Source organism: Mauremys reevesii, linkage group 8 (assembly GCF_016161935.1).
Source record: "Mauremys reevesii isolate NIE-2019 linkage group 8, ASM1616193v1, whole genome shotgun sequence".
Taxonomy (NCBI): Eukaryota; Metazoa; Chordata; order Testudines; family Geoemydidae; genus Mauremys; species Mauremys reevesii.
Window position 1 is genome coordinate 53,954,010 of NC_052630.1, and position 14,426 is coordinate 53,968,435.

Genomic DNA, 14,426 nt, shown 5'->3' on the forward strand with positions numbered 1-14,426 from the left:
CCAGGCTAAAAGTCTCTGTTAACTCTATTGTTGGCGTTTCTGTAGCAAGCTGATTTTTACGGGGTGGAGTTGCTAGCCCCACGCCCAACCCTCCTCCTTTACCCTGACTTGGGACAGGCAGATGGCCCCAAAGGACCTCTCTGGTGGAGTTAAATTGAACAGTGCCAGGGTGGAAGATGGTGGCACATAAGAACGGCCATATTGGGTCAGAACAAAGGTCCATCTAGCTCAGTATCTCGTCTTCTGACATTGGCCGGTGGATGTTGACAGACAGACACCCGGTCTGGGGACCAGTCCCATCCAGAGCCTCACAGCGCCTGCCTGATTCACTGTGGTGTTGCTCCAATTTAATGCCATTCTCCAAGGGCTTATGCTGGTGAATGCCCTTCCAGAAGGATGTTATCAATGAAAGAGAAGTCAGAAAAAAGCCTCAAGACTGATTCAAAGGTTAGAAATCCTGCCACCTAGTGAGAGACTCAGGAGCTCAATTTCTTTTGCTTAATGAAGAGAAGGTTACGGGGTGACTCAGTCACAGTCACTAAGTAGCTTCATGGGGTGCTGGGGAGGGACTGCAGGGAGCCAGGGTCTTGCCCACCTCTGATGCCTGCAGTCCTTTTGTGATGTCAGGACCCGCCTGGTCCTGGCCCTTTATGATGCGTCACTGGAACAAACAGCCCCTCAGGAGAGATCCAGCCACAGCAGCAGCAGGGAGTGTAGCATCTCCACCCCCAGTGCGCGTCCAGACCGTCCTTCCCAGCATGTTTGACGCGGGAGTGGGGATCATGCAGAGCTGGTTCTGTGCCTGCTGGAACAGCTTCTGGGTGATGTACACCTGCGTCCTTCTGGTCCCGGTCATCTGGGTGGCCATGGTGACTCAGCACAGCTTCTCCTGGAGAAGCAGGATGGTAGGAGGACTCTCCCCAACCCCCCGCCCCAGCCCCAAGCCGTCCTGCGCTCTCAGCAGAGCTTGCCTGGACACAGCCCCATGGAAGGGAGGGCCCGAGGCCCCCTGTTCTGACCAGGACCTGTTGGGCTGAAAGGGCACATCCACAGAGAGAGACAGGGCCACAGACAGAGCTCGTGGCTCCATTCATTGGTTGTTCCTTACTGCTGCAACCACCGGCTAGTGCTCGAAATGCCAGGGCTCTCCCTCGTGGTCCCAGGGTTCCTGGCACCCCTGGCACTAAGCTGGCTCTGGCCAGTTATTTCCCTACACTGGGGGAAGCTGAACAAACCCTCCCAGCTCCCACCAAAAGCCACAAGCTTTCCGGGTCCCTGGCCTCCCAGCCGGCCAGGGAGAGGGCAGGCAAGAGGTGTGGGGAGAAAGGGGGAATCCAGGACAGATCTTTGGGTTTGGTCAGTTGGGGATCTTGACCAGGGCCGGCTCTAACATTTCTGCCGCCCCAAGCAAAAAAAAAGAGCGTCGCCCGACCCCTCCCCGAGCATTGCGTCGCGCCACCCAAGTCCCCGACCCCCAAGTAACGCATCGCACCGCCCCAGTCCCCGCCCCCCAAGCGTCGCGTTGTGCTGCCCAAGTCCCCGTCCCCTCCGAGCGTCGCGTCGTGCTGCCCAAGTCCCCGTCCCCTCCGAGCGTCGCGTCGCGCCACCCAAGGCCCCGCCCTTCCGAGCATCGCGTCGCGCCGCCCAAGTCCCCGCCCCCCCAGCGTCGCGTTGCGCCGCCCAAGTCCCCGAGCGTCGCGCGCCAAGTCCCGTCCCCCAGCGTCGCGTCGCGCCGCCCAAGTCCCCGTCCCCCCAGCGTCGCATCGCGCCGCCCAAGTCCCCGTCCCCCCCAGCGTCGCATCGCACCTCCCAAGTCCCCGCCCCCCCAGCGCCGCCTGGCCAAACCAAAAACAACAAAAACAAACCCCGATCGCCGCCCCCTCCAAGGTGCCACTCCAAGCACGTGCTTGGTAGGCTGGTTCCTGGAGCCGGCCCTGCTCAAAGCCCAATGGTATTGAGCCAAAGGTGTGGCATAGCAAAAATGATTGTAAATGGACACTTGCAATGAATTTGTTGTTATTGCTAATGGTGATTTTTGTATCTAATGTGCTGCTATTACCAAGAACTGTAAAAATGAACAATGTGCCTAATCTTTTGGCAAGAGATTATAAAAGGCTGATGCCTCAACTCCGTCTAAACGTAGCACTGAAGACCGATCCCTGCTGTGGATGTACTCCAGAGACTTGATTTGAACCTCCAGTTCCGCCAGTTCAGCCAGCCCCAGAGAGAGACTGCCATATTGGAAGGGCGCTGAAGATCTCTTCCCCGAGAGCTGATGTTCGCAGCCCTGCTTTGGCTACCTGCAGCAAGCAGATAACTGCTAGGAGAAGGATCCCAGCCTATTCAAAGAACAGAGTGCTTGCTGCTTGGTCAGCTCAGGAGGGTGTGAGGACATAAATGCCAAATAAGCAGTGCATGCTTTCAATGCATAGGATTAGTGGCCCGTGTACCTTTCAGTACTGAAGAAATCTGTATGTTAGATACTCTAATTTTTCTTTGACTAGTATGTGCTGTATTGCTGTAATGATAAGAGCATGTTTCGATTTATGAGGCGTCTTAGTTAACCCACAGATTGTCGTCTTATCAACAGAAGGATTTTTTTTTGTTTAGTCTGAGCAGCTTTACTACACTATGGTGTCTGTCCTCCACATCGGAGCAACTCAGGCTACTGGCATCCCCAACTGTCCCAATTTGCATATTTGTGGTGGTCTCCACAGGTGGGAGTTCCGCTGTCAGACCAGACTGAACCTGCTCACTGTCCCTGCAATACAATGGAATTATTACGGGTACGGGTGTAATCAAAGTTTGGTGGGTTACACTCAGGCCAGGCCCTTGTCTCTGGCTCTTTAACGGAGCCCTTACTCTGCTCTCCCAGGATCCCCTCTCTGCCTGAACACCGGTTGCTCTTACAGGCCCAGCTCACTAGGTGACATCTAGCCTGTCTTTCCATCCAGACTCTATGGAAGACTGGAGAACTGAGCAGGATTATGACATCACAGGTATCAAGGAGGCTGAACAGCTGTAACATAAGAATGGCCACACTGGGTCAGACCAAAGGTCCATCTAGCCCAGTATCCGACAGTGGCCAATGCCAGGTGTTTCCGAGGGAATGACCAGAACAGGGAATCATCAAGTGATCCATCCCCTGTCATCCATTTCCAATTTCTGGTAAACAGAACCTAGAGACCCTCAGAGCATGGAGGGGCATCCCTGCCCATCTTGGCTAATAGCCATTGATGGACCTATCTTTCATGAAATTATCTAGTTCTTTTTTGAATCCTCTTATAGTCTTGGCCTTCCCAACATTCTTTGGCAAGGAGTTGACTGTGCATTGTGTGAAGAAATACTTCCTTTTGTTTCTTTTCGACCTGCTGCCTATTCATTTCATGTGGTGACCCCTAGTTCTTCTGTTCTGAGAAGGAGTAAATAACACTTCCTTATTTACTTTTTCCACACAAATCATGATTTTTTAGACCTCTATCATATCCCCTGTAGTTGTCTTTTCTAAGATGAAAAGTCCCAGTCTTATTAATCTCTCCTCCTATGCAAGCTGTTCCACACCCCTAATCATTTTTGTTGCCCTTTTCTGAACCTTTTCCAATTCCAAGTATCTTTTTTGAGATGGGGAGATCACATCTGCATGCAGTATTCCTACGCTTTGTTTCCTATGGTTCTGCCAGTTACTGATCCATGAGAGGACCCTTCCTCTTATCCCATGACAGCTTACTTTGCTTAAGAGCCTTTGCTGAGGGACCTTGTCAAAGGCTTTCTGAAAATCCCAGTATGTCAGTGCACTGCAAGGCCTTCAATGGCTTTTAAACTTTCCCATGGGGACATCAGAGACATGGTCCAGTTAACTTGTGTTCAGGCCTAACAAGAACTCAGATGCAACCTGCTGTGAGAAACTAATTTTAACAAGGATGCCCCTGTACCAGCACAGACCACAGGTCAAAATGTGTAACTTCAATAACAATGGTATTGGAAGAGCCCAAAATAACCGTTACAGGAATGTATTGACTATGACCCCTTACTTCAAATGCACTGTGGCCTAGTGGATAGAGAACTAGATGGAACTCAGGAGACTTAAGTGCTAGTCCTGGCTCTGCTATTGTCTTCCTGGGTGACCTTAGGCAAGTCACTGCTCTTCTCTGTGCCTCAATTTCCCATCTCGAAAAGGGTGCTAATGCTACAGACCTCCTTTGTAACGTGCTTTGAGATCTACTGATTGAACATGTTAGATAAGAGGTAGGGCTCTTTATTATCTTATGATATAGGGTGCTTTTCTTAAAGCGCCCACTGTTGGAGTCAAGTGATTTATCTGAGAATCTCTGCTCTTTATTTTATTTTATTTTATTTTATTTTATTTTATTTGTTAGCCAATTTTAAGCCCTCGTGGTTGCAAAGAGAAGCTGGAGAACATGAATTGAGTGCACCCTAGCGGCTCAGATACCAGAAGGCAAATGAAGAGGTCCCCAGATGAATGTTTTTTGAAGATCTCATTATTTTGAAGCCAATCTCATGATTTTGGTGGGGCCCAGCTCATGGTGTTGGAATGCTTGGGCTGGCGATACCATGAACGTTTTTCTGCACTGGTAGCACTAGAGAATCACTTCAGGGCTGCTTCTCACTTCAGGCTGGGAGATTCTGCCTCAGTCACAAGGGTTTTAGGAGTTCCCACAAGTAGGGAAAAAATGTCCCTTGCCTAATGGCTTGAGAGTCATAGAGCTCGGAAAAGACCCAGGGTTTTCCTGGGAAACCTGATGCCCTCTCTCCTGCCTTATTCTGAGCTCAGCCCACTTGGGCGGTTGCCCCATCCCGTCTCCTGATCTAAGTACAGCATTGACACCTCACAGACTAGAGGGAGATTGCAGGAGGGCAGCCCCATTGTGACCTAGAGATGACATCAGCGCCTGCCTGATGCCAGAGCAGCAACCTGCCCTCAGGTGTAGCCTGGGTACTTGTTGCTGCTTTGAGAGTGCCTGTGTTGAGAGTGTCTTAGTGCCTGAGCCCGGGGAAATGAGTTCACTCCTCCTCGGTCTGCTCTTTGTAGTCTTTTATGCTGTGCTGAGGCTCGCCAGATCTGAGGTAAGTGAGACTCCTAGAGAGATAGAAAAGCTGGATTGATGCCAGCTGAATGCAGAAACCAAACATAAGTATTTTTCAATCAGCAGGCTCGGATCAAACTGATATGGGAATCAATCAATAAAGAATGAAAGGACGGGAATATATTTAAAGCAGATTAACAATGTTTTATGGAAAATGGGCCATGTCAAACATAGATGTGACAAACTTAGACTTGTGTAAGGTGTTGTTTTTCATAGATTCCAAGGCAAGATTGGCCCATTGGGATCTTCTAGTCTGACCCTCCTGTCTAACGCAGGCCAAAGAACTTCCACACAATAATGCCTCCTGCATACCTTTTATTAAAATGTCCAATCTTGATTTTAAAAATTGCCAGTGATGGAGAATCAATCCACCATGACCTTGGTCAATTGTTCCAATGGTTAATTCCTCTCACTGTTAAAAATGGACGCCTTCTTTCCAGTCTGAATTTGTCTAGTTTCAACTTCCAGCCATTGGACATGTTAGACCTTTCTCTGCTAGATTGAAGAGCCCATTTGTAATTGTTTCTTCCCCAGGTAGGTATTTATAGACTTTTCCTCAAACCACCCTTAACCTCTTTAAGCGACATTGACTGAGCTCCTAAAGTCTATCACTACAAGGCATGTTTTCTAATCCTTTAATCATTCTTATGGCTCTTCTCTGAACCCGCTGCAATTTAGCAACATCCTTCCTGAATGTTAGACACCAGAACTGGACACAGGATTCCAGCAGTGGTTGCACCAGTGCCAAATACAGAGGTAAAAGAACCTCTCTCCTCCAACTTGAGATTCCCCTGTTTATGCATACAAGTACCGCAGGACATTTGGATTAAAAATCAGCACTATACAATATCAATGGAGCACAGGTTAAAGGGATTGAGAACAGGCTAATGGCTAACTGACAGATCTTAAAAAGTAATTGTCAAAGGGCTCCTCGAATGAGGGTTTTTCTAATGGGGCTCTGCAGGGATCAGTACTAGGTCTGAGGCTATTCAACATTTTTTCAATGACTTGGAAGTAAATACAAAATTGCTGCTGATAAAAATGTACTGATGACACAAAGATTGGCAGAATGGTAAATAACGATGAGGACAGGGCAGTCATACAGAGAGTTCCGGACAGTTGGTTTGGCAAATGGGGCCCATTCGAACAAAATGCATTTTCACACAGCCCAACACAGAGTTATACATCTGGGAACAAGGAGGGCCTATTCAGATTTGGATTTCACGATCTTTAGTTTTGTATCATCTGCAAATCTGGCCACTTCACTGTTTCCCCCCTTTTCTAGATCATTTATGCATATGTTGAACAACTCTGGTCCCAGTACAGATCCTTGGGGGACCTTGCTATTTATCTCTCTTCATAAACTCACCATTTATTCCTACCTTTGGTTTCCTATCTTTAAACCAGTTACTGGTCCATGTGAAGACATTCCCTCTTATCCCATGACAACTTACTTTGCTTAAGACCTTTGATGAGGGAACTTGTTAAAGGCTTTCTGAAAGTTCAGGTACACTATATCCACTGGATCGCCCTTGTCCACATGCTTCTTCACCCCTGTGACATTACGCCCCATATTCTTCATAGAAATATTGTTCTATGAATATGGCATAAGTAAGGTATGTTTTATGCAAGATGGGTTATGTGAGATATCATTGGAAAGGTTCTGATTTACTGAATGGGATTATCCTATCTGTATGGATGTATCATTTCTGTATCTGAAGTTAGGAATATGGGCTCTGTATCAATTACAAAAGTGCTTGCACCGGGGGAATGCCCCCAAACAGTGGGCAATCAGCCTGGATGGGCCATTAGGAAGGACAATAGGACTTGGAAGATACTAATCTTCCTCCTTCCTGAGAAGTTTCCTGGGATGCTGCTTTGACACTGCAGCGTCATGTGATCATGTCACCTCATAGAATCATAGAAGGCCAGGGTTGGAAGGGACCTCAGGAGGTATCTAGTCCAACCCCCTGCTCAGAGCAGGACCAATTCCCAACTAAATCATCCCAGCCAGGGCTTTGTCAAGCCTGCCCTTAAAAACCTCTAAGGAAGGAGATTCCACCACCTCCCTAGGTAACCCATTCCAGTGCTTCACCACCCTCCTAGTGAAAAAGTTTTTTCCTAATATCCAACCTAAACCTCCCCTGCTGCAACTTGAGACCATTGCTCCTTGTTCTGTCATCTGCCACCACTGAGAACAGTCTAGATCCATCCTCTTTGGAACCCCCTTTCAGGTAGTTGAAAGCGGCTATCAAATCCCACCCTCCATTCTTCTCTTCTGCGGACTAAACAATCTCAGTTCCCTCAGATGGACATCATTTGGGACTGGTGGTATTTTTCCACTAGGAGGGAGTGAGGGGTCAAACTGGGAGACAAAGGATTCCTGTCATAGCCAAATCCTATTTAAGGCTTGGAAGGGAGTTAATCTAGGCTCTTCTCCACCACCTCCCTGCCCCAAAAGGAAGACTGCTGAAAACACCTGGAGAAATAAAGGAACTAAACTGTGGGGGAGGGGGACAGGGGCTGAGCCCAGGCGAGAAAGATCTAGCCTGTGAAAGGAATACCTGGCTAGTTAAGCTGCAAGCAGTGCGGTTTACCTTCAAGAAATTTTGCAGCTCCCAGGCAAGTGGGCTGAACTCATGCCAAACTGTTGTTGTTGTTTTTTGGTGTAAAAGAGCTGCCGTTTAAGGATGATATTGGGGTTATATCAGCACTTGTTTGGTTGTATTTGCATAACCCATTCATGGCTTCACCACTCAGGAGTAGCATGGCCATCCCAAATGCATGCAGATAAAACCCCGATAGCATGCATTCCCTAAATATGTATCTAGGAAACACTGTTGTCCAGAGGTCGGATTTCTCCCCCAAGGTCTGAATTCCGTGCATGGTATCTGGGGTTAGTTGCATACCCTGCAATCCTAAAACCTGCAGAGTTTTGTCATCTCTGCAGGAGAGAGAACTTTGCAGGCTCTCTCCTTCAATGCTTATAAACTCTGCAGGCTCCGGGTACCAGCAATCCCTATTTCTCCAACCCCTGGATTGTTCCAGTGACCCCTGTTATGGGTTGTGCTGTGTGCCCTACATTGTCTGCATCACAGGAAAGCACAATGCCTACCCATGAGGCCTCATAGTGCAATACTCTTCCACAAAGAATAACTTCCCCCTGGCCCCACATGGCAATCACCTCTGGCTCATTGTTCTCTCAGGTTTATTGAGGAGTTCTCTTCCAACCCTGCTGCTTTCTCTGTGTGTGGCAGGCTCTTCGGAGGAAGAGGAGACACACAAAGAAAAAGCAGAAACCAAAAGGTAAGCAGCCCCTGACCCCACAGCTGCGGTGGCAGACTCAGGCCTCATGCAAAGCAGAGAAATAGGGTCTATTCCCCCACCTGCGAAGGCACAGTCATGCCCAGAGTCGTGCAGAGGCACTGGCTGGGGCTCCGTTCACAGGCTGCCTCTGATATCTGGGGCAATAGGCTGCTAAGAAGCAGAGGGTGCCCAAGCAGCTCAATGTCTCCTTTATGTCTCACTTCTGGCAGCTTTTGGGTGCTGTGAGGAAGAGCTGGAGGAGGCTGGTGCATCCCTAGAGACATGGTAAGCAATGCCCCCCTCCATAAATCTGCAGTGGGTCAGTCCTCTCCTTTAGCGTCATGCAATTCATCCCCACCCGAGTAATCCCTCCCCTGCCCCGACCTATGTACCACGCAAGGAACTCTTCTCCTTTAGACTCATGCAATTCATTCCCACCCAGCAGAAGTTGCCATCTCTAATCCACCCCCACACATCATACCAGGGAGGGATAGCTCAGTGGTTTGAGCATTGGCCTGTTAAACCTAGGGTTGTGAGCTCAATCCTTGAGGAGGCCACTTAGGGATCTGGGGCAAAAAATTGGTCCTGCTAGTGAAGGCAGGGGGCTGGACTTGATGACCTTTCAAGGTCCCTTCCAGTTCTAGGAGATTGGTATATCTCCAATTATTACTGTGGGTCATTCCCTTCCTCGAGCATCATACAGTTCATTTAACCGGTGGTGGAGGGGTAGATTGTGTCAACTGGACTGGACCCTCCTCCCCTCCCAAGAAGGGGAGAAAATGTTTTCTGGGAGCAGCCCCATGCACCCCAGGGAGGTGAGGTGGACAGATCGGGAGGAAGGCTGGCCTTTCTGGTACAGTGAGTAGGGTGAAAGGGATCCAGCAGCACTTGTGTAACGGCCCCTTCTCCAGTCCCCCAGCAGGATTTGAACCCTGGACCTTCAGCTCTGCAGCATAAAACACCCCTTAGAGCTGAAGAGGTAGCTGTATTAGTTGGCAGCTATAGTAGGCTGTTATCCTATATGTTGATTAGCTTCTGTGGGCGGGACATGACACACATGCTGCCAGTAGGATACACTCTCACCTCCTCAGCACTAGACAGGGCTCACCTAACAATCCAGCTAACCCCAAACCAGAACATCCAAGGCCCGGGTATTGCAGGGGAGGAGGCTGCCTCAGTGGAGAATGGGACAGGGAGACTTTTGGTGCCTCCTCTCTGGGTAAAAGAGGGCCTGAGGACAGGGCCTGCACTCAGCTATCTGCTCTCTCTGTTCCACAGCTGCTCTGTGCACCTGGAGAAGTTCAGCTTGGCTCAGCGCCTGCTCAGCCTCAGGCTGGTTGAGAGGAGGCTACAGTACGTGGCCAGACACCTGGATGAAGTTCTGATACCGTAAGGCAACTGACCAGGGGGCACCAGACTGGGGGCTGGGTGGGAGGGGAGAGTGAATGTAGAGAGGAGGGAGCAGGGAAAACCAGACACTCCAGGATCCTAAAATAACAGGGAAAAAGTCACTAAGAGGCTTTAGCTTCCAAGGTGAGATACCAGCGAAAGTGAGGTGAGGGATTATCAGAAATTAAATGCAGAGACTACAAGTTGGGGTTGTGAGTAGGATCAAATCCTTCTGTACGGCAATATCTGCCAGCAGGCAACTGTCAAGAACCTGCCCGTGCTGTGTTTGAAAGAAAAAGCAATCAAATGACACCCTGTGAGGGGGTGTCCACCCCACACAGCACTGGAAGGGGCTAAGGTGGCCAGGCAGGCCCATTAACTCCACAGGGTGCACCTGCAGGAAGAGCCGGGGAGCAGGGAATTGATTCCAAGCAGGCTCAGCTGGCAGGAACAGATGGGGCCTATAAAGCCGGGAAGCTGGCAAGAGACAGGGGCTGCGGCTGGGAAAGGGCAGCCCCTCCCTGGGAAGAGAGGGAGTGTTTGGAGCTGGTGCACCCAGAGCAAGGAGGGGAACCAGGAGTAGTAGGAAGCAGTCCAGGCTGGGAGAGGAAAGCCCAGAACTGCTGGGTTGAGGGTCCCTGGCCTGGACCCCAGTGTGAAGTGTGGGCCCAGGTTTCCCTACCAGCCGCCGAGGGCATGGCATGGACCGGCGGGGCAGTGAACAGGAAAACTGTCTGGGTCATTGTGGGAGTGACAGTGACCACATGCGACAATTGGAAGGGGCATTGACACCGAGAGCTAATCCCATCCCCAGAGTAGGCACCAGACAAGCAGTGAGTGGGACACCACGTGATACACCCTAAACACGAGTCATCAGCCAGGACTTTCAGGACCATAGCACAGACCTCCACCACCGGAGAAACTCCATTAACTGGGAGCAATAGTGAGTTGTTAGTCTCTAGGGTATCAGCCATTAGAACAGGACAGTTTTCCAGTGAGTTAGAATGTAAGAACATAAGAACAGCCAGACTGGGGTCAGACGAAGGTTCATCTAGCCCAGTATCCTGTCTTCCAAAACTGGCCAATGCCAGTGCAGCAGAGGGAATGGCCAGAACAGGGAATCATCAAATGATCCATCCCCTGTCGCCCATTCTCAGCTTCAGACAAACAGAGACTAGGGACACCATCCCTGCCCACCTTAGCTAATAGCCATTGATGAATTTATCTAATTCCTTTTATAGTTTATAGTCTTGGCCCCTTGCCACACGGGGGAGATCATGCCTGTCGGGGGCTGGGAAGGATCCGCTCATCCCATCCAAGCCCAGCCTCTCACCAGGCCTCCTGCCCACAGCAGACGAGACCGGGGAGAGCAGACCATGGGTCTGGACCAGACGTCAGTCCGTGGCTTAGACTTCAACATCCGCCAGAAGCATCTGCAGAGTCAACTGGGGGCTCCTACCCCATACACAGAGTCGCTGGCCAAGATGATCCCTAACGTCCCTGCTCTGCGCCCACCGGACAGAGACCCCAGGGTGAAGTTCAACATGAGCAGGGTCCCTTTCCTAAGCTGTGAAGTCCTGGAGGAACTGGACTGTCACGTGCACACAAAGAGACTCCAGCATGAGCAGGGCTTACCCCTCACCCCACAGAAACCCCACACAGCTCTTCTGCCTCCAGCTCCACAAACCCCCATCCCGGGGGAGCCATTGCTGGGTGAGCGGGACACCAAGCAGCAATTGATATTAGACACAGATCGGCCCAAATGTGGATTTCCAGCAAAGGTCCCGGAGCCCCTCAGATCCAACACCAGCCCTCAGCGTGCACAGCCATGTGTCTGCCCCTCTGGACCCCTGCCTCAAAAGGCCCACAGGATCCTGGCATCCGCTGATGCCATCCTGGCCAGGCTTGTGCCCACGGTGGTGGTCAAGCTGCAGGATCACATTGCTCAGAAATGCTCAGAGATCCAAATGGAGGCGTTCCCAAAGATGGTGAGAGAGTCGCACAGAGATGCTCCCCTCGTGAGAGAGACGGCAATAGCAGAGAAGACGCTCACAGCCACACTCCACCTCTATAGGAGCGAGTTGAGAAAGCCCCTTACCAGTGTGAGCGGCACCAAAGGGACTGAAGAGAAGCTGGAGCTGCACATGGAGAGGAAGGTTCTCTTGGGAGAAGGCTCTTGTCTGGGGCCAGGGGCACAGGCAGGTGAGGGCAGGGCAGATCATCCCAGGACCCAAAGCCACCAGGTTGCCCCAGAGGCCCCAGGCTCTGAGCAGCTAACAAGATCCACCCTTGACTCTCTCATTGCTGGGCAGGCTGCACACGACCTGCAGCTGAAGCACCTGATGGAAATGTTGAGCAGATCCCGTCCCTTGGCGGGCCAGGTCTCAGTCTGCCAGCAGTGCCGTAAGACATATCCAGGAAAGATGAAGGGTAAGAAAACTCAGGAGGAGACATCTGCTGAGCTGCATGGTCTTCAAGACATCATGGATCCACATGGGCTCGATGGAACTGTGAATTCAAAGCTCTTCAGGGATCAGCTGCCAATTAGAGTCTGCAAGAAGTGCAGTAAGCTTCGACGGAAGAGACCAGCTGGCTCTGCAGGTGCTGACTTGCCCGGAAGATCCCATGGAATTCCACAGCGATGGACTCCAGGAGACTCCTCAGCATCATCCAACAACAAAAAGATGCCAGTGGTGTGGCTCCTTCCAGCAGACAGGAGAAAGACGCAGGATGGAATGGGGAAAACGGCTCCCAGTAAGCAACCAAAGATGGTGTCCATTGCTACAAGTACAACAGGGCTTTCGCAAGCTGGGGAGAAAACAACTGAGAGTCCTGACGGTTCTCCCCCAAAGTCACCAAAGGCCTCTAGAGCTAGGACATCATCCCCTTCAAGGAGAAAAGTTCCAATTCTCAAACGGATGTTAATGTGCCTCAAGAAAACCTGCACTAAGCTTCAAAACAAAGTGAAGTCCCAAATGTCCAAGGACTCTCGTTCAAGAACACCTGATGTAAATTTACAAAGCCACTCCTTGGGAAGGCAAGGGCCTCCAAGGGTGTCTGGTAGTAGTATAAGGGCCCTACCATCAATAAAACACTAACCCCTCCCCTTGACCCCTCAAAACCCGCTCCTTGACCCCTTAAGCCCCAACCACCTGTCACTGGAAGTCCCACCCATGGCGGACACATGACCGGAAGCAAAGTGTGTCATGTGACCCCTCTAAGAACTCCTCCCACTGCCCTCTACCAATCAGGATGTGTTTTGTCCCCGTAGGCCCGCCCCGAGAGGAGATTTGACCAATCAGGGGTGTTCTGGGGCGGGGTGACCCATCCGGAAGTGGTTCATGTGACCTCTCTAAGAACTCCTCCCACTGCCCTCTACCAGTCGCAATGGGTTTCAGCCACATAGGAGCACCCCGAGAGCAGGTCCTTATCCCCTGATACCCCTCTCCTGGCACTCCTGCCCCTAACTGCTCCCCATGAGCATCGTGGTCTCCGGAGGGGGCGGGGGGGGGCAGGTTTATGATGCCCCTTCCCCTAGCTGGCCAGTGAGCCTGGGCATTGGCCCAGTGGGTCTGGCTGGAGCTGGTTTCCCTGGCAGCACGTCTGGCCTGTGAGCTGCAGGGCCTGCCCGGGGGCTGTGCAGATGCAGCAGTCGAGCCGCTTAAGGGGGCGGGGACTGGTCCCCGTGGCATTAGCGCCGGCTCCCTCCCGACTCGCCTTGTACCCTGAGCTGTTTGTTCTTGTTTGCCCCGACAGAGCCCGAGCCCTGAGCAGGGCCTGCCATGGCCAGAAGCAGAGCTGACAGCCGCCCCTGGCCCCGCAGCCTGGCTCCACATCGCACCGCGCCGTAGCTTTGTGCAGACACAAATAAAGGGCTGGAACCTCCCGTGTGCGGGCGCCTCGGTGTCACTGCGGTGCCAGCAGAGCCCTACCTGTGGGGCGCAGAGCATGCTGCTCGGGCTGATAGGAGAGGAGGAGCCCTTCAGCTGGGGCCCAGGTTAGACTCCTGCTGTGATCACAAGCGGAGGGGGGGACAGGGAAGCCATTGGCCCCACCCCCAGCTCCCCATGCTCTCGGGCAGAGAAATCTGGGCTTGGCAGCCCCGGGAAAGAGGCAGGTGTTTGAGGAAGGTCTCCCGGTGACTTGCGTCAGAGCAGCCCTGGGTACAGATAGCACCAGGTAGATCCCCAGGCCAGAAGGGACCCCAGTGATCATCTGCTCTGCTCGCAGCGGGGGCTCCCATCCCGGGAGAGGCTCTGAGGGAAGCGGTGGCTCCTGCCAGCCTGGCGGTGCTGACGGTTGTACTGTGGGCACAGCATGCAGGCTGCATTAACCCCTTCTCCTCCAAGGGGGCAAAGCTGGCCCTTGGCTCGCTTGTCCTTCCTCCATCAGTCCAGCCTTGTCTTTAGGCCTCCCCCCGAGCAGCCTGCCAGCTCCTGCGGGTGAACACAGTGGGCTCTACTCCTGCCTTCCTGGACCAGCAGCCCTCTCGCTGCTGCTCTGGGCGCGGCAGGCTCCTGGCACAGTCGAGAGGCCTGCCCCAGACTACAGAGCTCAGGGGACATTTCTTCCAAACAAACTTTAATAGAAACACGTCACAGGACAAACCCTCTCTCATCAAAATAG

The 14,426-nt window shown here is 51.8% G+C and overlaps 1 protein-coding gene across 3 annotated transcripts; it reads left to right on the forward strand.

The window, feature by feature from the left end:
- Positions 1-553: 553 nt before the first annotated feature.
- LOC120369703 lies at positions 554-13,690 on the forward strand. Of its 3 annotated transcripts, none has more exons than XM_039483279.1 (5): positions 554-905; positions 8,363-8,411; positions 8,642-8,696; positions 9,690-9,800; positions 13,557-13,690. In XM_039483279.1, the coding sequence occupies exons 1-5, from the start codon at positions 621-623 to the stop codon at positions 13,600-13,602; spliced, it is 546 nt and encodes a 181-aa protein (XP_039339213.1). In that variant the 5' UTR covers positions 554-620; the 3' UTR covers positions 13,603-13,690. The 3 variants fall into 3 exon arrangements, with proteins under 3 accessions (XP_039339213.1, XP_039339214.1, XP_039339212.1); XM_039483280.1 differs by lacking the exon at positions 13,557-13,690 and adding an exon at positions 11,042-12,006; XM_039483278.1 differs by lacking the exons at positions 554-905; positions 8,363-8,411 and having other exon boundaries at positions 8,540-8,696; positions 11,042-13,690.
- The last annotated feature ends 736 nt before the right edge of the window (positions 13,691-14,426 follow it).